General features: G+C 50.0%; 1 protein-coding gene across 2 annotated transcripts; it reads right to left on the bottom strand.

Moving 5' to 3' along the window:
* Window positions 1-242: 242 nt before the first annotated feature.
* On the bottom strand, window positions 243-21,026 carry PLCD4 (phospholipase C delta 4). 2 transcript variants are annotated; one of them, XM_087863436.1, is made up of 17 exons: window positions 20,758-21,026; window positions 16,359-16,414; window positions 16,051-16,209; window positions 14,486-14,714; window positions 13,479-13,608; window positions 12,663-12,894; window positions 8,914-9,115; window positions 7,704-7,848; window positions 6,928-7,080; window positions 4,876-5,070; window positions 3,702-3,797; window positions 3,399-3,555; window positions 2,983-3,099; window positions 2,572-2,744; window positions 1,884-2,019; window positions 1,368-1,517; window positions 243-1,286 (listed from the first exon to the last, which is right to left on the bottom strand). In XM_087863436.1, exons 2-17 carry the CDS (start codon window positions 16,378-16,380, stop codon window positions 1,180-1,182), a joined length of 2,403 nt encoding a protein of 800 aa, XP_087719562.1. In that variant the 5' UTR covers window positions 16,381-16,414; window positions 20,758-21,026; the 3' UTR covers window positions 243-1,179. The 2 variants fall into 2 exon arrangements, with proteins under 2 accessions (XP_087719562.1, XP_087719569.1); XM_087863443.1 differs by lacking the exon at window positions 3,702-3,797 and having other exon boundaries at window positions 245-1,286; window positions 20,758-21,024.
* Window positions 21,027-22,573: the final 1,547 nt, after the last annotated feature.

Below are 22,573 nucleotides of genomic sequence, written 5' to 3'. Positions count from 1 at the left end.
ATTCCCAGATATTCCCGGGTGTGCCTTCTCTCTGTCCTGGAGCCTGGCTTGGCCCTCGCCCTGCTCCTTACTTCTGAGCCCCTTGGTCGCCCTGTATAGGGAGGATGGCCACCCAGTAAGCCTCTTGCTGGAAGCAGCTTTAATTCGGCCTCCATCCTCAGCCTGGCTCGGCAGTTGCACGAGAATTCAAGCACAAGACAGTGTGAAAGACACAGGACTTGGGGGGCGGGGGGGGGGCGGTGAGGACCTCTAATCCAGAATTCTGTGAGTACCTCACAGTGACTGTATGCTTCATCACTGAAACTGGGACACACTGGGAAACTGGAAAAGGGTACTTTTAATACTTATTATTGGGACAATAGACATAAACTGGGACTATTCCAGGCAAACTCTCGGGAGGGTTTGGATCACATAACCCTTTGTCTCCTCCTTTTGCCCTTAGGAGCCATACTTCTGTACGTAGCACTTGGGGGGGGGGGCTGGAAACTTCTTATTTTGCCACCCATTCTCTGCCCCACCTGTCTCCCCAAATGTCCCCCCAACCTTCATACCTCTTCTTGCTCAGCAACAGACCATACTCAAGCCAAACTGGGTAGAAAAGCTCTATTTATACACAGGGGGCCAGGGGAGAGCGGTCCAGTGGGGACTCAACTGTGCGGTGTTCTCTTGCGAGTTGTAGTATAGTCCTGGGGTCCAGTGTCCTTCCCCAGCCTTTGCCTGGGGAGCCTTGAGGCTCAATTTCTTCCCCTGGGCTCTGGGTTTTGAGGAAGTTAGGGTGGAGGGGATAATGCCTCTTGGTGTCCCTCTGCTCCAAGCCCCTCTCTGGGTTTCTAGCTGCAGCCAGGCTTTGAGCTGGGGTTGAGGAGAGAGGTTAGTCCTAGATCTGGGTAGGGGATTGAGCCTATGGCAAGAGGAAGGAAGGAAATCCAGTGTAGAGTATGTGAAGGAAGGGGGCAGAAAAGATACCACAGACTTGTAAAAATGAAGAAAGGGAAGAGAGAGAGAGTGAAAAATCAGGTCCTAGATTTGCTCGTTCGGAAGGGTGAGGTAATTTTGTGCTTAGGAATGCACAATCCAAAACTTGCTTTTTACCACCTCTGTCTGCTTTCTGGAGCATCCTTCCAGGTTTTTCTTACCATCTCAAGCCAGTACACCCACCCTTCCCAAGTAGTGCCCACCTTAGGATTCATCCCCCTCCAGCCCTTCCCGGATGCTGATATTCACGAAGATGGAAGCTGGATGGAGGCTGATGCCATCCTTGGAGAGCAGGTGTATGTGGCGGTAGCCTGGAGAGGGGCAGGAGGAGGGCATTAGAAGGGCAGCCAGAGCCCGGGTGGTGTTGGCCAGGGGTTGGAGGACTGGCCCACCTTGCTGCATGCAGGTCCAAGGCACTGTGTACTGCCCGATAAAGTCATTTCGGGATTTCCAGTTGTAATCCTTGACCACAAAACGCAGCAGGGCCAGTTCGGGCACCAGGACCCGGAAGCTCAGCGTCTGCCCCCAGTATGGATTAAAACCTGAGGTGGTGGGGAAGGAGAGAGGGAGTGAAGGAACAGACATCGTTGACCGCTTTAGGCACGTCCTGGGTTGCTTTCCTTGTGTTCTCACAATTTTCACAGCAATCAGCATTTTATAGGTGAGGGGATTGCGGTCCAGAGTGGGAAAGCAATTTGCCCAGGTCACCAGAACTCGTAAGTAAGGGGCCAGGATTCAGATCCAAGATGTCCAAGCCCATATTCTTTGTCCCGATCCACACTGCCTCCCATGGAGGTGGGAGAGGGGGGTGGGGACAGGGACTTTGCAGCTTGGAGGGCAGCGTGGTAGAGAAACAGTTCCTCCCACCTACCTACCCCACCCACACACCCAGCACCGCCCAGCCTCACCGTTGTTCTCCACGTAGCTGGTCTCTTGCCGGGCTGTGTCTGGGCGGACACCAAAGATCTCTACTCTCACCAGCGGATCCACAATGGACCTCTCTTTACTCGTGTCCTCTTTGGGGAGTTGCTGACCACTGATCACCTGCAAGCAGGACTCTGGAACCTCACTAGTTCCTGCTCAGCCCAGCCCCGCTCCAGCTCGCTCGTACACCGGGAGGTGGAGGGGGGGCAGGGGGGGGCTAAGGAACTGGCGCTATAGTTTCTGGGTTTGAGTAATATATTCTCTTTTAGTAATCTGTCTGCTATCTAAAATGCATCCGAGTAGAAATTGAACAAGGTTTGAAAATAGGTATGTTCAGGAAACCCTTTACAGCCCTGACTCTGCCCCAGGCATTGTTGTCGGCACTTCTAGACTAATGACCCGCAACAACCCTGCAGGCTGGAGAGTAGCATTCCTCCCATTTTGCAGGCAAGGAGCCTGAGGTTCAGGAACTGGCCCAGACTTACACAACTCGGGAATGGGCTCGCACCTAGGCAGCTGGCTCCCAAATCCCCGCGGTTCACAGTCAGGCTGTCCTGCCTCTCGTGAGGAACTCTTCACCCACTCCGTTCCTGCCGGGCCCCGCCACCTCTGCCCCCGGCTTCCGTCCTGGCTACCCTAGGTTCTTCCCAGCGGTCTCCCTCTCCCTGGTACCTGGATTAGGAGGGTCTGGGCTTTGAAAGGGCTGATGGGCCGCTCGGGGTGGAAGGAGCTCTGGGCATCACGCAGGAAGTCAGGCTTCAGCACGTAGCCACAGCCACCGTTCTGGCGGAAAAGCCCATCATAGATGTCCATCTCAAGCCCCGCGGTCTGCACATTCATGGCCACTGCGGGCCCCAGGAAAAAGGAAGGCAAGCATACATCTCAGGAGCCCTCTAGCCCCTCTTTCAGGGAACGGAGGAGATGGATTGGGTAGAAGAGCGCCTGCTGGGAACACCCCCCCCCCTTGCATCTTTCTTAGCCTAGCACCCTTCAAGCGTTCCCTGGCCCTCCTGCCACTGGGGCGCGTAACTTCCCCCCTGTTGCTCTTCCAATCCCTCTTCCCTGTCCCTGCTGCCCGCTCACCCATCTGGCAGCCTGCGTTCCAGAGTTCCTGGGGGTTGTAGTTGGATGAATCTGTCCTCAGGCCACTGGGATACACACGGCTTAACTGCCAGGCGTTGTGCTGCACAAACTCATTGCCTGTATAAAGGGTATAGTAGGGAGATGGCGATGGGGTGCATCCCCCCACTTCCCTGGCCTCAGGTACCCCGCCTACCCACTTCACTCATCCCCAGCATCTCCTGAGGCCAGCTCTCCTCCCCCGAGAGCCTCGAGCCCACTGCTCAGAGCTCCTGTCCCTGTGCCTGCTCTGAGGGCTCGCTTAGCTCCCTCACCCCTCCTTAGCCTCTTTGTCCTCTTTCTTGGGACTCATCTGCCTGCCCAGCAGCCTGACCCTACCCAGCCCAAGTCCCTCCCTGACCCTCCCTTTTGGTCCTGACCAGCCTCCTTGATGAGGCTTCTGGCCTTGCTTTCAGAGAAAGATGACGTCTCATAGAAGCGGTAGTGCTCCTTCGAGTGAGCGAAGCTGTGGAATGAGACAGACTTCAAGTAGACAACCAGGGCAGAGAGGGACGGGCACAAGATGGGTTTGGATCTCTGGAAAAGGAGAAAATAGAGAGGAAGATGGAATTGAACCCCCAGCGATCGGAGAGGGAAGGAGCCAATAGCCAGGATCTGAATTTCCCCACCCGACCTAAGCCTCTGCCCACTGCCTCCCCTTTGCATTCTCCCTCCTGCCTCACCTGCTTGGGAAAGAGAAGGGACTCAGGCTTGGAAATAGGAGCCTGAATCATAACCTCACAACAGATAGGCGGACAAAACAGCGGGCGCATCACAACCTGGGGATGGGGATGGGAATAAAGGCGGTCTACGTACCCTGATGGGATCGGTTTCAGCCTCTGGGCTCAAAGGGTCTGCTCTACTGTTACTTCCCGGGTAACAGGTTTTTAATTATTACTTTTAAGCAGAGAGGTGTCCTCCTCCCTGCCTCTCGTCTTTTAAAACAAATTAATAGTATAGTTTGGTCAAAATGTACACGGACCCAGACAGATATGTCGAGGTAATGCAAATGGCCATCGAAGTCACACCAGAGGGATGTGAGGGTCCCAGAGTAGTATCTTTACATTTTTCTCCTGAATTCCCATTTCCTTCCCGGGACATGGTAGCAGGTTAGACACCACAGCCCCAGAGAGGGCAGGATACGCTAGAAGTTAGTCAGCTAAGTCAGGGAAGTGCATGAGAAGGAGAAAGGCAGACTTCTAACAGAATCTCGGCAGTCCCACCAACGGCACCCCTTCCCCACAGGGAGACGGACCACGTTGGCACAGTCTCAGAGCCTGCACCTTCCCCAACTCCTGCTCCTCCTTTGTAGCTATTTATGGCCCCTTCTCAGACTCACCTTTTCTAAGAAGCTTTCTCTAAGCCCATCTCAGGTGAGGTCACAGCAGTCACTTCAGTAAGCCCTACACCCCCAATACAACAGTGCAGGGTACTCTCTCTCTCTGTCTTACACACACACACGCACACACACACACACCAGTGGTTTTCAAACTGGCCTTTAAAGAGACTGAGAAGAAGTACAAAGATGTCTCGGGAGTCAACGGGGGACTCAGGAGAGAGCCACGTGGGTGCTTCGACAAGGATGGCTCCGCGTTTCTCTCTTTTGTATGCAGAGCGCCCATGTAAGATTTCATTCCAAACCGGTTCCATGGCCCAAAGAAGTTGGAAAGCCACCGTAATCTCTCTACATACGACAATATATCACGCTGCCATGCACGCATCCTTACCCCTCCTTTACTGGGGCATTTTGCTCCTTGGCCCTCCACCCTGCCTGGCTCTAGTCTCTCCGCACATGAACTCAGCTTATGGTACAGACTGACCAAATGCAGGACCAGAAAGACCCCTCTCCGGGCCCACCTTCTCCTTCTTTTTGTCCTTACTGCGCGGGCTCAACTCCTGGGGCTCAGACTCCAACTGGGCCTCCAGCTCCGAGTCAGCTTCCTGGCCCCCCTCCAGTTCAGACTCTAACTCTTCCTCCTCTTCCTCTTCCTCAAGATCCTCCTCAAGTGTCCTTAACTTCTTTCCCTTCACCAGGATCTTCCTCCGAAGCTCCTGGAGACAGAAATGAAGGGGCTTGTTTACCCGTCTGCTCTGGGACCGTCCTGGGGACCATGCAGCTCCCACTGCTCTCACAGCCCCACCTCAAAGGCAGAGGAAGTGAGTGGCCAGAAGTCCCCACAGGGGGGCTGCTTGATATGAACAGTAGGGATTCCCTATTGTTAAGCCAACTTGTCCCATCTCTAGCCAACTGGAAAACATTACAAAACAGAAAAATACCTCACATTTGACACACAGATTCTTCCCAGATTCAAGATTTACATGTAAATATAAAGAACATAAGAGTATTAGAAGAAAACAGAGAATCTTTTTGAATAGTCTTAAAGTGGGAAAACCTTTAGAAACAAGAGATGAGGGGTGTGTGGGTGGCTCAGCCGGTTAAGGGTCTGACTCTTGGCTTTGGCTCAGATCATGATCTCAGGGTCCTGAGATCAAGCCCTGTGTCAGGTTCTGCATTCGGCAAGGAGTCTGCTTGAGATTCTCTCCCTCTCCCTCTGCCCACCCCCATCTCAAAAAAGAAAAGAAAAGAAAAGAAAAACAGGAGATGAAAACTCAGAAGACATAAAAAGGACTGGCAGATTTGACTACATAAAGCTTAAAATCCTCTATAGGGCAGACAGTGCTATAAGACAAAAGCAAAGCCTGCAGAAACAGAAATTTCCCCGACATCAATGTCTTTAACATTTAGAAACTTGTCATATAGCAATAAATATTATAAAGCCCAATAAAAGTGGGTAAATAATACTAATTAATTCAAAAGAAAATACAGACCTTTCTTTTTTAAAAACTTGACTTTTTTTTTTCCACATTTGCCACTATGAATCCTCTTACTACTGGAGTTATTTGTGGTCTGTCTCTTACGCTGTTGGTCAGAGAGCAATTTGGTATTTTTTTCCAGAGGGCAACTTGACAGTAATAACCAAAATATTAACGTGCAAACTCTTCAACCCAACAATTTACTTCTAGGAATCCATCTCAAAGAAAGAGTAAATGGGGAGCCAACGTGGCTCAGTTGGTTAAACATCTGACTCTTGATTTTGGCTCAGGTCATGATCTCAGAGTTGTGGGATCGAGCCCCGTGTCAGGCTCCCTGATCAGCAGGGAGTCTGTTTGAGATTCTCTCCCTCTGCCCCTACCCACCCACCCCTGCACGCTTGCTCTCTCTCTCTCTCCTTCTTTCTCTCAAATAAATAAGTAAATCTTTAAAAGAAAGAAAAAAAGAATAAAAAGTAAATGGACAATACTGTATGCACAAGTGAAAAATTACCAACAACCTGAATGTTTACCATTTACTGGTTGAATAAATAATGGTTCATAACAGAAAATGAAATACCATAGAGCTATTAAAAGGAAAGAAATTATACATGAAAAGACATCCATGATATATATTGTATATGAGATATAAAAGGGATATATATATGTGTATATATATACACACACATATATTGATATATATATATACGTATACACACACACACACACGTTTATATAAGCATTTACAAAAATCTCTTGAGACCCATTATGGGAGAGGTTGAGATTAGGGTGGAGGGATTTCCCTTTCTCTATATTGTCCGTACGGTCTACAACAATTATGAACTATCAGGAAAAAAATCAAGATACTTCCATTGAAAAAAGAAATAAGAAATAAATAATTGACTTAAAATTTAGAAAACTATAAACAAGTCTGCATTCTATTGGATTTTTTAAAAATTAAAGTTGTCTCCAAGGATATTAAAGAGCAAGATGGGGCATCTAAGGGTGAGGAGAAGGGACCAGGTGGGGCATGAAAGAAGGAGCCAGTGGGGGGTTGGAAGCCACAGCAGAGCCTGGGCTGGGGAACAGGGTGCCTACCTCAGGTGAGGGCAGCTGAGTGGGCAGCAGCCCATCCAAGGTAGTGCTCAGCAGCTGCTCCCCCAAGATCTCGGTCAGATGGTTCGCGATAACCTGCTGCTGCTCCCAGCTGCAGTGGTTCTCCAGGGACAGGATGACCGGGTAGTCTGATGTCTGATGGGGAAGGGAGGGAACACCAGAGCCAGAGGTCTAAAGCGCGTGACCTCCTTGCTTTTCCAGACCTTCCCTGGTGACTCACTCAGCTGAGTACCTTGATGGCTAAACCCCTCTGACCCTATTCTGGGCATCGAGGAGGTCTCGCTGGGTCCGGGGCCCACCTCACATCTAAAAGTCATGGTTGGATCCCAAATCTCAGACCTATACCAGGTGTGACCCAGGTCCCTCTGGGACCTTTGAGTTTTTAGGCTCAGAGTGGGAAGGCTAAACCATTCCCCTGATTATGTGTTCGTGTTGCACTCTCATCTCCAGACTCCTATTGTCCCCAGGCCCACCCACCACTTTCTCTGTTTCCTTATCCACCCTCTCCAAGATGGGTGACAGTTGTTAGAAGTAACAGTCACTGATCTCTAGCAATTACCTCTAGGACTACTAATTACGAGGGACACATCCAAACCCTTATTCATAATCCCTTAATATTTGCCTGATGCTTCACGGTTAAAATCTCTTGTACATCTCTGCCATTTGATATAATCCACCTCCCTTCCCCAGATGCAGATCCAGCCCATCTTCCCTCAGATCACCTTCCCTCACCAGTACACCCATCCCGGGAATCCTACCTGGAAGGCGTACTGGGCTACAGTGGCCACGACATCTTTGAATGGGATGCGGGAGGTCAGGGTGTGTCCATGGTAAACGATAGGTTCCCCGCTAGGTCCATCCCATATATCCACCTCCACGCAGCGGCACCCCCTCTTCAGGGCCCTGCAAGAATCCCAAACCCCCAGGGACAGAGAGGTCAAGGTCTTACCTTCCATCTAGGAACTCTCTCCCCACTCCGGAGAGAACAGTGCTCACTGGCACTTAGTTGTCAAGACCCCTTCAAGCTACATCTCTGTGGACCCTTCTCTGTCCACAGGGACATTGCTACGGCTCACACCACCTCCCCAACTCACAATCTTCCCTCAGCAAGTCATCACATACTGCCTCGTGACGCTTCTGGTCTTCTGGTTGTATAGCATTCTGCAACAGCTGAATAGTCAAACTCTCAGTAATTTTGTTTGTTTTTAAAGTAAGCTCTGTGGTCAATGTGGGGCTTGAACTCGTGACCCTGAGATCAAGAGTTGCGTGCTCTACCAACCGAGCCAGCCAAGTGCCTCTCAAACTCTCAGGAAATTTATACATTATTTTCCCTACTAGACTTTCTAGGGCAGAAACAATATGTTCCACTCATCTTTTATGCCCTGAAGCTCCTAGTTCAGTTGCTGCCACTACAAAGATATCTAGAGTCTTCGATCCAATCCATAATTAATCACAATAGCAGGTATCACTTATTAGCTATTAACACATGGATTATCTCATTTAATCCTCACAACAACTCAGACAGAATAGGTATTTTTATCATCCCTATTTCATAGATGGGGATACTGAGGCACAGAGAGGTTAAATACTTAGAACCAGAGTACCAAGTGATAGAAGTAGGATCTGACCTCACATGGTCTGCCTCCAGAACCTATGTTTCTAACTTCTATGCTCTGCTGCCTTCCATGTAACATTTAGTTTATTTATTTGTTCAAAATAAATCTGTCAGGACCTCTGAGTTCCAAGAGAGTTTCATAGCCTATGAAAGAGAGAGAAGCTCCATTTACCCATAGAGTTTCAATACTACTCTCCTGTCAGTCTTCAACATCTCCTCCAAGTCTCTCAGGTATGCAGGGATCCTCAGCCCCACGGCCCCCCACAACATCTTTTCAATCCCTGTTATCCACTGATAGCCCAGATGGCCCCTTCTCATGAGCTGGAGCACTTCCCCCTTCCTTCCCACTGCACCGTATATATCCCTCGACGCTGCTCTGGCCACAAAGCTGGTCCCCCACGAGGTAGGTGTTGTGAGAGGAGTTGATGTAGTAGTGGTTCAGGGGTTGAGTCATATCCTGGTAGATGGGGAGGCAGGTTGGGTTGAAGATATCTCCGTCCTTTGAGCAGAGGTAGCTGAGGAAGCCGTCCATGCTCAGCACGTGTCGCAGTTTGCCTGGTGTGGAGTAGGGGAAGGCTAGAGTGAGAAGCTCTGAGCGAGGGCATCCCAGCGCACCTCTAGCCCATCCTTCACCTCGCCGCTCTCCAGGGTCCTGCCTTTCAGATGGTGCCCATTCTCAGCCTCCAGATGCTGAACATGCCCCACCCACTGTCCGTCACTGCAGTCATCCCCACCCTCAGAGAGAGTTAAAGCTATGAGGAGAACCATTAAGATCATTCTAGCTCAGTGGTATCCAATAGAACTTTCTGCAATGATGGAAATGTTCTGCTCTGTGCAGTCCAATGTGGCAGCCTCTAGACACCTACAGCTACCAAGCCCTTGAGATGAGGCTGTGTGCCTGAAGAACTGAATTTAAAATTTTGATTTTAATTAATTAATTAATTTTAAGTCTTAATTTATTTATTCATTTAAGTAATCTCTACACCCAAAGTGGGGCTCAGACTCATGACCCCGAGATCAAGAGTCACATCTTTTCCAAACTGAGCCAGCCAGGCACCCCAATTTTAGTTAATTTACATTTATTTTGTTATTTTTAAGATATTCTTTTTTTAGATAGAGCATGCACACGTGTGCTCGTGCCGAAGAGCGGGGGGGGGGGGAGGAGCAGAGGGAGAGGGAGGGAGAGAATCCCAAGCAGACTCTGCTGAGCACAGAGCCCAACAGCAGCTCGATCCCCCAACCCTGAGATCATGACCTGAGCCAAAATCAAGAGTCAGAGGCTTCACTGACAGTCACCCAAGCACCCTGTTCATTTAAATTTAAATAGTCACACAGAGGGTCGCCTGGGTGGCTCAGTCAATTGAGCATCCACTCTTGGTTCCAGCTCGGGTCATGATCTTGGGGTTGTGGGATCGAGCCCCATATCGGGCTCTGTGCTCTGCACTCAGTGTGGAGTCTGCTTGTCCCTCTCCCGCCCCCTCTGCTCTTCTTCTGCTCATGTGAGCGCCCACACTCAATCTCTCTCTCTCTCTCTCTCAAATAAATAAATAAATAAATAAAAATCTTTAAAAAAGAGTCACACAGAGCTCATGGTTACCATAAGGGACAGCGCAGTATTCAGTGTAAAGGGTTAATTTAATATGGAGAAACTGAGGCCCAGAGAAAAACAAAGTCAAAGAGCTTTTAGCGACACGACCAAGGTACCTGTGTTTTATTCCCTGGGCTGTGTAGCTGCTGCCAGCTATGACCTGAGGGTTTCTTCCTTTCATCAGTTCCCATACGGTGTTTTGAAGATTGTTCGTCCAATATACCCCTGGATTACAATATCCCCTCTCTTCTAGGGCAGAGCCCTGTCACTCCCTCCATAGGCCTCACCCATGTCCGCACGGGCTTCATACAATACCAACAACAACGACTAATATTGAACACTTGCTCTGTGCCCGGGACATCCCATGCAGCATCTCTCTTACTGCTCTCACCAATGTGGCGAGGTAGATATGGTATAATCTGCCCTGAGAGCTTAGGTAACATAACTAGTAAGGGAAGGAGCTGGGATTTGAACCCCGAGCAGGCAGGTGTCTGAGCCACGCCCATCGCCCTGGGCTTCGCAGTCTCATTGAAGGGCACATGGCTGCAGGGGGGCTCCCTTGGGAGTGGAACAACTTGACTCCAATGCCCAGCTTCGTTGCGCCAGCTTTGACAAGGCCTCCAGATGGTGGAGAGTAGCAGGAAGTCAGGCAGGAAGTTTTATTCCTAACAGCAAGGACTTAAATTGCGAGAGTAAATCCACAGTTGCCAGATAATTTTCATGTGTGTCATTTCATTTGATCACCCATTATTTTACAAATGAGAAAATCGAGGCTCCGCTAGATCAAGCAGCTTGCCCAGGGTAACTGAGTTAGTAAGAAGCAGAGTGGGGCCTTGAGCTCAGGTCTCCTGGGGAGACTGCCCTCTGCAGCCAGAGTCTAGTATTGGACAGTTGAGTGCAGGGGAGGGAATGCCACCCAAAGGGGCAGGGGGTAGAATAAATGTAACCGATGTCTACATCCTATTTCTTAACGCTCGTGCATTCTTCTTCTATTTATTTTTCTGAAATGATTTGCTTTACAGCCCCCTTTCCTCTCTGAGCATGGACAAGAATCTGGAATCAGGGATTCCAAGCGTTTCTGTTTGAGTCTAAGCTCCATGAGGGCAGCATTCTTGTCGGACCTTCTGCTCTATCTCTGGGGCTGAGAATAGGTCCTGGCCCATTACAGGGGTTCAATAAGCCTGAGCTGAAGTAGTGAGCGAATGAATGAAAGGAGTGGGAGCTGAGACCTAGGAAACAAGGGTCACTTGTCCAGCTCTCATTCATCTCATCTCGCTCTCTTTTTTAAAGATTTTATTTATTAATTTGAGAGAGAGTGTGCAACCAAGTGCACGAGTGCAAGAGCAGGGGGAGGAACAGAGGGATAGGAGCGGAGGGAGAGGGAGAAGCAGGCTCCCTGCTGATTAGGGAGCCTGATGTGGGGCTCCATCCAGGACCCTGAGATCATGACCTGAGCTGAAGGCGGACGCTTAACCGACTGAGCCCCCCAGGCGCCCCTCATCCATCACATCTCTATTCCTCATGCTCAACCAAGGTATTAGGTAAGGGTCAGGAGACCTGAGTTTGAATTCCAATTCCTCCTCTCAACAGCTGTTGGCTTTGAGCAAGTCATTTGATCTTTCTAAATCCGAATTTTCCTCTTTGGCACAGCTGACTTAATAATAGAAGCCACTTCATCGGGTTGGGTGGTTGGAAGGATGAGAAGAGAAAAGGCATGTAGAGATGTTAGCACATTAATGCGATACTTAGCAGAGGCTGAATAAGGATTATGCTTTTGATTTACAAGATTGTAGTGAGGGCTAGAGGAAGTAAGTGATGTGAAAGTATCTTGTAAATCATTTATTATTAATGTAAATTCCTCGTGTTCTGAAGGGGGAATGGAGGGCAGGGCGATGTCTACTGAAGGGGCAAGGAGAAAGGGCTGAAGACAGAGAGGGCATATTTGAGCTGTGCTTACTGAAAGCCAGGTGACTGGCCTCCTCCTCATTCCACTCAGGCAGGGACTGACTAGCTTCCTGGCCCAGGGGCTTAGCCACTCAAGAACCACTTGGAGAATTTGGAGAAAGCCCAGGAAAGGGCAGAGAGCCAGCATTTAAAGAGACAGCAAACAGGAACCATGAAGGGAGCTGGAAGAAAAGGAATGAGGCACTCAAGGAGAAGAAGCCAAAGGGAGAGGACCAAGGATCTTCCTTTTCCACTGGGGACAAATGTTGATATCAGGACGAACTTATTCCGAAAGAGAAGCACGAGCATAGTGGATGAAAGGGGACTGATGGAATGTTCTTCCTCCTGAGAGATACAGCATTAAGGAGGAGACTCTTGTCTCATCAGGGCAGGAAACTGCTGTTCTCCTTCCCAGGGAGTGGTTGAATGAAATGACGATGATGGCACAGGGGCTGGGGTAGGGGTGGGCTCAGCCTTCCCTGACTTAGGCAGAAGATGGCTTGTCTCTGGACCTTTCTACGATTCCCCTCCTCGCCCATGTCCAGTGCCTCTCCACCCTAGCCCCCTTACCGCTATCTGAGGGCTCATAGCGGTCGATGAGTTCCAGAGCGAGGTCAGAAGCTCGCTCTCCTTCTTTCTGCTCCTCTCGGAGGAAATCCACGAATTCCAGCAGGGTCAGCTTCTGCCCATCCGCTGAAAAGTTTTCGAACACCTCGTGCACCTCAGTACGCTTAGTCAGCGCCTTATAGAATTGTACAAACTCTTCTCCCTCCAGAGTCCCAGACTCGGACGTGTCTGCTGTCTGCACGTGAGGGTTGAGAGGATGGTGGAAAAATCCTTTTAAGAGCACATTGTATGGCTTTGACCTGTCCTGTAAGGGCAATCTTGCTGACAGGTGGATACAAACATGCTTCCACAAAATTCTCCCAGAACTCCTGACACGTAGTGTTTATAGAAGCTGCTTCGGTAAGTAAAAAGCAAAATGGCAGCCATACCATTTGCTACTAGAGAAACATTTCAATTAGAAAGGGTTAAATGCCCCCAGCAAGCGCTTAAAAGGTCAAAAGATCCCTCCTCTATTGTATTCACATTCCAGTTGGACTTTTCCATTGTTATGGGGCACCTGGGAAGTTCTGGCCCTGGACAGAGAGGTCCCTGAGATCTGACACAGTCATGTATGGCTGTTTACCTTTCATAAGACTATGAATCGTCTTTTGAAGACTGAAGGGTAAGAACCATGTGCTACACTTTCCATTGAGCCTGGCCTCGTGATAGGGCATATAGGAGAGATTCAGCAGAAAGTGATGCTGGATAGGGTCAAGTACACTGGCCACGTAAGAACATGGCCTTGGCTGGCTTCTGAAAATTCTTCCCCAAAACACTCACTTGGAAAAGCTGGAAGGCATATTCTTGGTCCATTTCCACATTCATCAGGTGCAGTAACCGCTGGACTTCGTGGAAACTCATCCGACCATCCTGGTTCCTGTCTCCACGCTGGAACCAGTCACTCAGCCACCCAGGTGTGAGTCAAGGCAAAAGCACCGTGTGTGTTTGTGTGTGCAGATGTGTGCATGCTCATCCACTGACATCGTCTCCCCTAGCTTTGCTACCAGGCTCTCCTCCATGCCAATGCATTTTCCATATTAGCTTCCAGAATAATCTCCCCTGAGCACCAATCTGTCTTGTCCCTGCATAGCTCAGGTGCCTGCAGGGTCCTCCCTGTTGCCTGCAGAAAGGAGCCTAAATTTTTTAACGTAGATTGAAGGTCTTGACCCCCGTGACTGGGCCCCCACGCAGCCTTCTCAACACACCTCTGTCCTCCCCGTACTTTAGCCAGACTCTCCCTCCTGCTCTTCCACATCCTGTCTCTGAGCCTTTTCTCATGCTGTTCCCCCTCAGGCAAGAGAGCCTTCCCCGCTCCTTTCTTTATGTTCAAGTTCTACTCCTTAGCTTAATAGATGGTGAATGAATGAATGAACAAACGAACAAATGAACGAATGACCTGGCATGGAAGGTGAATACAATCTAGGAAACCTGAATGAGTCAACACCATGCAGGCTGCTTCCCAGTCCCGCGGTAGTTAATGCCACCGGGATCTTCTGTTCAGCTCTCAAGATCAGCACCTTGTTTGGTCCTTTGCCTCTCACCATCCCTCCCACCATCCTGAAGGGCCTGATTTCTGCCCACCCTCTGTCCGGTTATGTCTTAGCCATCCCAAGCCTCCATTACCCCTTCAATATCCTTGGCCTCACAGTGGCCCGAGCTGCCCTTGCCCACCCCACCTGGACTCTTAGTCCTCCCTCAAGCTGCACGCCCCCACCTGTCTCTAGCCCTGCGACATCTGGCTCCTTCAGTGACCCCTGGCCCCCACTGTGACTCCATCCCGCTGATACTGGTCCAGCCGTTCCTGTTGGTCCATGCCGGTGACAAAGTCCACCAAATGCTGGAGCCCCTGCATCCATATCTTGGCCTCCTCGACACTGTTGGCCACCAGGTCCAGGTTGGAGCGGCGGCCGTGGAAGACGATGGTGAAGCCCTGCTCCAGGGGGAACTCCTCTGCCAGGCTGCGCAGCAGCTCAGACTCGTGGCCCTCACGCACTCTCTCCACATCTGAGATCGAGACTGCCAGAGAGGAAACAGGTGGGGCCGGAGGAAGAGAGTCGGCCGAATTGCAGGGGCAGAGGGTCGGGGCCCCTTTGTGAAGCCATAGGGTGGAGGAACCCCAACCTCCACAGGATGAGACCCCTGAAGTCTTGGTACAGGGAGACGCAGACCCCTGGGATTCAGGATTCCCCATGAGTCACTGCCATGTTCAGAGGCAGTTTGGCAAGGGGCCTGTGCTGGGGGTGGCAAGACCTGGCTTCAGGCCACCGGCTGGCACTGTGACACAGACCAAACTGACTTAATCCCTCGGTACTCTCATCTGAAATAAGGGACGGTCCCTTCTATGGCCAGTCCACATGTGACCACTGGTGGGGCTGACAGATGGAAACACACTTAAAAAGATAGAAGCAGTTACACCCAAGCATGATATGTCCAAGTCCAATTCCCCCATTCCAGGTTTGAGGGCCAGGAAAGAGCCAGAGAAATTCGTCTACTCCCTTTCCTCAGCTGGGGGTGCTGTGGATCGTGAGCTCTGATTATGTCTCTAAAGCAGGCTCTCTCAGACGTGTCCTGTGATCGGATTTTTAGAGGGTCATAAAGCGTCTGGCCAACAGGACGTATTGTTGTGCTGCATTTAGGATATTTAAAAATATTCATCATAACGGCTAGTCTAGGAAACGCATCCTGGTGTCAGGTGCCACGGTAGCTGCCTTGTACGTTCACTTCCTGAGTCCCTGTCACCTTCTAGGCAGGTGCTGTGCAATCCCCATTTTGCAGATGAGGAAACTGAAGCTTAATGTAACTAAGTTGTCCAAAGCCACTCAGCTTGAAAGTGGCGGAGCCAGGGCTTTGATCCAAGCAGTCTGATGCCTGAGATCATGCTCTCACTATAATAATAATAAAATATAACCTAGGATTTATTGAGCCTTATTATGCGCCAGGGCCCTCCTAAGCCTTTTACGGGCAGTAACTGATGGAATCCTCAAAAATAGCCGTAAGAGGCGAGTGCTGTTAAAATTTCCACTTTACAGGGGCGCCTCGGTGGCCCAGCGGTTAAGCGTCTGCCTTCGGCTCAGGGCGTGATCCCGGCATTATGGGATCGAGCCCCCACATCAGGCTCCTCCGCTATGAGCCTGCTTTTCTTCTCCCGCTGCCCCTGCTTGTGTTCCCTCTCTCGCTGGCTGTCTCTCCCTCTGTCAAATAAATAAATAAAATCTTAAAAAAAAAAATTTCCACTTTACAGGCTCGGAGGTAGATGCAAGAGGGACAGGGCAAGGCCCCGCTTTCAAGCTGCTGGGCTTTTCAGAGTCCGATCCCCCCACCGCGCCCACGCCTAGCTATCCACGTGACTCACAGGTGGGCTTGGCAGTGCCGCCTGCCTGCCGGGCGTGCCAGACTGTCATGCCGTCATCCTGAAGTCTGAAGTATCTTTGCTTCTTCCAGCTTCTGGACCTCACCTTGCGCAACAGCATGCCCTTCTGCATCATCAGCAAGTCCTGATTGATGGGCAGCCCTGGGCCGGAAGAAGAAGGGGCTGGCTGGGTAGCCGGCGGGAAGGGAGGAGGGCCCAGGAGGAGCTCTTGAACAGAGGTCCAGACTCCTCCCCTCCTCCCCATCCCTGGGCTGTCTCCCCAAGCCCTCCTCTCCTGCTGGGGTACTCACGGCCTTGCATCAGAGACGCCATCACCCGCCGCTCCACCAGCTGGTGCCAGAGTCACCTGGAGGAGCAAGAAGGAGCAAGAGGCTCTGGGTTAATGCTGGTGATCTTAGAATAACAGACCAAAGGAGGAAGAGAAGGAAACCCGTGCTTCCTGACGGCCCACGATGTGCCAGGGGCTTCATCTACATAATCTTTAGCCCTTTTTTTTACTTCTAGTGTAAGTCTGATGACTTTGAAGCTTAGAGAGGGTAAGAAACTTGCATCAAATCACATAGGGATTCAGAATTTAAAGCCCAATATGTCTGATTCCAAAGTGTCTGCCGTTTCCCACAGCCACTGCCAGAGAGGATGACACCGAGGCCTTCTGCCCAACACCCCACAGTCTGCTGGGTAGCCGGGGTCACACCCTCAGCTCCTCTTTATTAGGGACCACCATCTTGCTGGCTGCCCCCTTTCCGGACCTGGAATCTCTCTATAGCCTAAGCTTCTCTTCTCCAGGCAGAATCACCCCAGCCACTATATCTTGGGGACCCTCTCCATGCTCCCATGCAGACCCCCCAGCTCCCGAGGGGCCCAGGCAGAGTGCTGCTTTTGCCTCTCCGGTGACACTTAGTGCCATCCTTGCTACATAAGCCACCTTCTTCTGCCTTCCCATGGGAAAGCACATTTTATACGCCTTGTCATAACACTTATCGTCAACAGCTTAATGGACCAAGTTACGTGGTCTTAGAAATGCATTTTCAAGTCTTCTTTGCCTCCCGATAAAGGGAACCCTCTTTAAGATATATGCTAATTTGGGTCCTGGTTAAGTTGTCCTAGTAGGTCACAACAAACTTCCCTTGAAGAGAACCAGAAAAGGGGCGCCTGGGTGGCTCAGTCTGTGAAGCGTCTGTCTTCGGCTCAGGTCATGATCCCAGGGTCCTGGGACTGAGCTCTGCATCAGGCTCCCTGCTCAGTGGGGGGCATGCTTCTCCCTCTGCCTCTGCCCCTCCCCCTGCTTGCGCTCCCTCTCTCTCATAAATAAACAAATATCTTAAAAAAAAAAAAAGGAGCCAGAAAACTTGATATGCAGGCATATTGATTCTAGCTCTGCCCCTCTAAGAAATTCTCAACTCTTGACCAAATCATTCTGTAACAGGCAAAGCGCACGAGAAACATAAAGCTCTATGCTTTGTGTAAGCAAAGGAACTGCCCTCGAATAGAAATGCTATGTTTTTTAATTGATAAGTTCACATTTTCGACCATAGTGAGCACTGAAAAGACTCTAAAGCAAATATTCAGTTCATGCTCTGTTAGCGCGTAGCGTGGCTCAACTCACTAGTCCCATAAATGAACAGCAGAAGTCCAGAAACGTGAGGCGGTTTGTCTGAGATCCCGCAGCATCTCAGCGCCCTCTCTCTCTTTAGCTGGAAGAGCCTGTCAAGTCACCCAGGGGTGACCAAATCTTTAGGAAAAATGCAGAGGTCACTAAAAATATAGCTCCCCTGACTAGAGGACCTAGGGAAGGCTTTCTAAAGGAGTAACAACATGCAGGTGCCCGGGGGAGAGGGGAAGGTTGCGAGCCAGTCTGTCCCTAGGTGGGAAAGATGAGGCAGCCCCTCAGGAGAGACAGAACCCTGCGATAGTTCCAGAAAGCAAGGGTTTTGCCTGCTGAGGCTGAATATAGTGAGCCTGGGTGAGACCAGAAGAAGCCTCTGGAGGGATCCAGAGGGCTTCATGAGAGGCAGAAAAGTAGCTCCACTTTCTGGCTAGAGTTTGGAATCTAAGGCTCACAAAAACTGAATGAAGACTGAAGTAACAGGTCCCTCCTAAATGTCTCAGGTCCCCAGACTCCAGCAGAAGGGGGAAGCCTGTGGTTCTGATCCCCCTCGCCCACATCCTGCCTCATCTCCTCTTTGAACTTCAGTTCCCATGTCTGGGGCATGGGGACTGTGGGGTGGGGGGAATCTTGGCCCTGGGAGAAGACAGAATTCCCTTCCCTTACACCTGTGTCCAGGAGCCTCACAATCATTTCCTGAAACGTGGGAAGCCTCAGCTCAAGTGCTGGGACACCCCTATTTTGGAGCCTATCTCCTCTCAAGCAAGCCTTAGAACATTATTTTATGCTTTTTGTCAAACTCTCCCAACCCCAGGGCTTGGCGTGCTCTACCAGTCCTGCTCCCATTCCTGACTCACTACTTTAAACCGAGATCCAGGCGACATATGGCTGTATGAGGGCCGATTTCAACTCAGGGAGCCACAGAATGTCAGAGCTGGACTTCATTGTATAGAGAAGGGCTAGAAAGATTAGCTGAACTGCCAGAGTCATTGAATGAATTACGTGGCAGAAGTGGGACCAGAACCATGGTTCCTTGTGACCAGCTCAGAGATCTCACCAAAGCTCTGCCCATAGAAAGGGTTTTCTCTAGGGGCACCTGGGAGGCTCTGCCCAACTCTTGGTTTCAGCTCAGGTCATGATCTCAGGGTTGTGGGATCCAGCCCCGCATCAGGCTCCGTGCTCAGCACAGAGTCGCCTTGAGATCCTCTCTCTCCCTCTCCCTCTGCCCCTCCCCCTGCTCTCTCTCTCTCTAAAATAAATAATAAATAAATCTAAAAAGAAAGAAAGAGAAAGAAAGAAAGAAAGAAAGAAAGAAAGAAAGAAAGAAAGAAAGAAAGAAAGAAAGAAAAGAAGGAAGGAAGGAAAGAAGGAAGGAAGGAAAAACCCTTTCTTTCCAAAAGAAAACTTTTGGAAGCGGGTTAGAGCAGGGCTAAGAACCAACAGGGGACATGGATGCTTTGTTTCCCTGCCTTTGTCATTCTCTGCCCCCACCATGTCCCACTTAATAGCCTTTCCTTTCTTCCCATTTCTCTCCTCTCCCCATCCTGGTGCCTTCCTTTTCCTTTCTCCCAGCTCACTCTTCTCTCCTGATCCCGTCTGCCTCCCTACTTGCTCACTTGTCAGCCTCTCTGTGCTCTCCTCTCTTTATTCTTCTCCCCACCCTTTCTCCCTCTCACCTCTTCCTCTTTTTCTTTCTCCTCTAATTCCCAAAAGGTCAGGTTCTGGTCCCCTGAGCCTGGGGTCCAGGAGGGAGGAGGACACTCGGGAGCACACCCCTTCACTCAGCCTCACTTCCCCCGTATCCTAGGAGACTGACTAAACGCACTGCCCAGAGAATGCGACTTAGAACCCAGGTGTTCCAGGTCTTGGTGTTGCCTCTGGTGTCTGAAGGTAGGATGGGAAGGATGGTCACAGCTGATGCAGGTGCAGTGAGGAGAGAAGGAACAAAGGATTGGGAGTGGGAGTAAGAGCAAGAGGTGAGAAGCAGAGGTTGAAGACTGAGAGTAAGAGATTGGATCTTAACTGTTCACTCCTGGACGCGAATGTGGAGATCCTCGGGGACACAGATAATTACCTCTATAACACAGATGAGAGAACAAAGACACAAAATAAGGTGGGAAGTGGCCAGGGCTGCCCAGTAAGACTTGGTCCTCAACTTACAGGTAAGAGATGGACTTTGGTAGAGTTGCCAATGATGGCAATGGCATTAGAGTGATATTTGGGGGGTGTCTCAGGGCTCCCTGAGGGGCAGGAAGGAAGAGAATCATTATGTCTACTCTCTTGCTTCTGAGCAGGATTATTAGGTGACCTCATTCATATAAAGAGGACAGAATAGCTCTGGTCATAGGTAGCCTTCAGAATGTTAGAGCTTGAAGACTCTTTCCTAACTCATCTCATCCAGAGGTTCCCAGCTATATTGATATCCCTAGGTCAAATAGCGATTCCCTAGCCCCACCCAAAATCTGCCAGATCAGAATTTGCAAGGATGGAATTCAGGAATATTTATTTTTAAGAAGAACCCCTACTACACAAGCAAGTCTGGGAAACCCTAAATTCCTATCCCAGATCAGGAAGCTGCTGTCCAAAGTCACATAGCCTGTTAGTGGCAAAATCAGGGCTAGAAGCAGGTGCTCTTCCCAGCACAGCACTTGGGCATGCCAACAAACTGCCCTAGCCCATGGAGCAGGCTAAGAACAAGTGAAGAGCTCAAAGCCCGGCTCTTTCTAAGGAAATCTTGTTAACTCTATTGTTTCTATCATTTTCCCTGGGTCTTCGGTAATCCTTGACATTCTGTTAATGAATCTATCCTACTCCAATTCTCTCTCTTCCCTTACTAGGGGGCTCACTTCTTGAGTGGTAGCTAAGAGGTCCCCATGTAAAGGGGTGACTGCCGCAGCCAGGAGGACAACTATAAATCAAAGGGCTAGAGAGAACCAGGAGGTGGGAGCCTTGCAGACGTGTTAGGGCTAAGGAGTCCGGGGTACAATTTAATCAGGGTGGATAAGCATGTGGAGGGACAGAGTTAGGGACTCAGGCAGGGCAGAGCTGGGAGCAGAGGCTGGTCAGAGCCTCCGGGCCCTTACCGTGGGCAGGATAGCAGTCCTGTGTCTGTGAGCTGTGCGATGCTCTCTCCTGTGGGACCAGGAAGCCCAGCTGGGCTCTTTCTCTCCTCTCTTGCTCCTTTCGCTGTCTTCCTCCCCTTTTCTACTGCAGTTTGCTGCTGTGACTGGCAGACTTGCAGTCAAAGGGAAGGAGTAGGGAGGGGAGAGGTGTGAGCTCTCTCCTCAGTCCAGCCCTTCCAACTCTTAAAGGCCCAGGACACTGATCAATGTGAGGGAGTACTGGGGGAGGGGTGCGTAGAAAAGGATTAAAGGAGGAGGAGCCTGGCTGCCCTTCATCTCGATGTCAGCCCTCACTGACCCCAATCCTGCAGTCGCTCTCAGAGTGAAACCCAAGGAATGTCTGAGTTGCGGTGCTCCGTGAATCACTGCTTTTCATTCCGCACAGTTTCTCTCTGCAGGTTACACAGCTGTCTTTGCCCTGATTTCATCTGGCTCCTTTCCAGGGTGTCTGTTCCACTGGGCTGCTTCTGTGTCTCCGCACCCTGCCTTGCAGGGCACTCCATCTAGCTCTGAGGCACAGGGGAAGGAAAAAAGAAGCAGGACAGGGAAGGAGGAAGATGAGGAGAAAGGGAGGAGAGGAACGATCCTAGAGGATCGAGGGACGGGTTAGTATCTCTGTATATTTTGGGCACTCGCTGAATATGAAGGAGTGCATACATAAATGCATGAAACAATTCATTTGTTTTCTTTACATGTATGCGCTCTATGAACGTTTGTTCAGCACCTCCCATGTGCGAGGACATGCGTGTGTGTTTATAAAGATGTATGTAGAGATGATGCAGACTCATGGTATTGTAAGAATCAAGGCCAAAAAAGTGGAGCACGAGATTGGAAAGACACCCAGGGGGAAAGAAAGGTGATGAGCTTCTTGCAAGGTCAATGAACAGGCACCTGAGATAGAAACCGAGACTGAGGAAAGGGGACCAAGTTAGGAGAAGAATATAGGGGATCCCAAAAGGCTTCATTATGGCCCCATACTACACACTGAGACCGAGACCCAGGGAAGTCTTGGCAATGTTCTGGGCTCTCACATGTCAGCAGCAGAGACAAATAGTCCCTGGAGCTCTCCCAAACACTGTGAGCTGAGACCTACTTTTGCTTTGCCTTGGAAAGACTGTGGGGTATGGAGCTTTCTGGACCAGTGGATGGGAGTCAGGCAGCCAGGCTGGACTTGGACTTCTGTGGATCCTTTCCAGTGAGGTGTGTTTTAATCATAGGCACAGAGAGAACTAACTGTATGAAATGATGTGACTTTAAGTGTGCTGAGATCTGGCTACCTCTCATGGCTCCCCCAAACACCCTTTGAGTGCCCAATATTCTACCATTAGTGATTATTTATAGCTAAACCTTTAGTCCCATTAAAATAAAATCCTCCTAAGTGATTACCATAAATGTCAGGATTGTGGTTACTTTGGGGAGGAGGGTGAGTTGTGATAGGATAGGGCACATAGCTGGCTTCAGAAATAGCTGGCCAAGTTCTATTTCTAGCCTTGGGTGCTAACGAGGGTCTTCCCTTTATAACTTATTCAACTATACATTTTCCTTTCTTTTCTTTTTTAAGTAATTTAAAAAAAGATTTTATTTATCCATTTATTTAGAGAATGCATGAATAGGGGGAGGGGCAGAGGGAGAGAGAAACTCAGGCAGACTCCACTCAGTGTGGAGCCCGATGCAGGGCTCGATCTCATGACCCAGGCTGAAATCAAGAGTCGACATACCACCAACTGAGCCACCCAGGTGCTCCAGGAATTTCTTTAAAATAATGTCTACACCCACC

Source organism: Ursus americanus, chromosome 1 (assembly GCF_024610735.1).
Source record: "Ursus americanus isolate L20-20 chromosome 1, mUrsAme1.1.p, whole genome shotgun sequence".
Classification (NCBI taxonomy): domain Eukaryota; kingdom Metazoa; phylum Chordata; class Mammalia; order Carnivora; family Ursidae; genus Ursus; species Ursus americanus.
This window is presented reverse-complemented; position numbering and strand designations above follow the sequence as displayed.

Coding starts and splice junctions, on each gene's coding strand:
- PLCD4 (XM_087863436.1), bottom strand. CDS start 16,380: ATGGCGTCTCTGATGCAAGGCC. Junction 7,081..7,703: donor TAGCCCAGTACGCCTTCCAG/GTAGGATTCCCG, acceptor CTTCCCCATCAG/ACATCAGACTACCCGGTCAT. Junction 3,556..3,701: donor CCCTTCTCTTTCCCAAGCAG/GTGAGGCAGGAG, acceptor CTCCTTTTCCAG/AGATCCAAACCCATCTTGTG.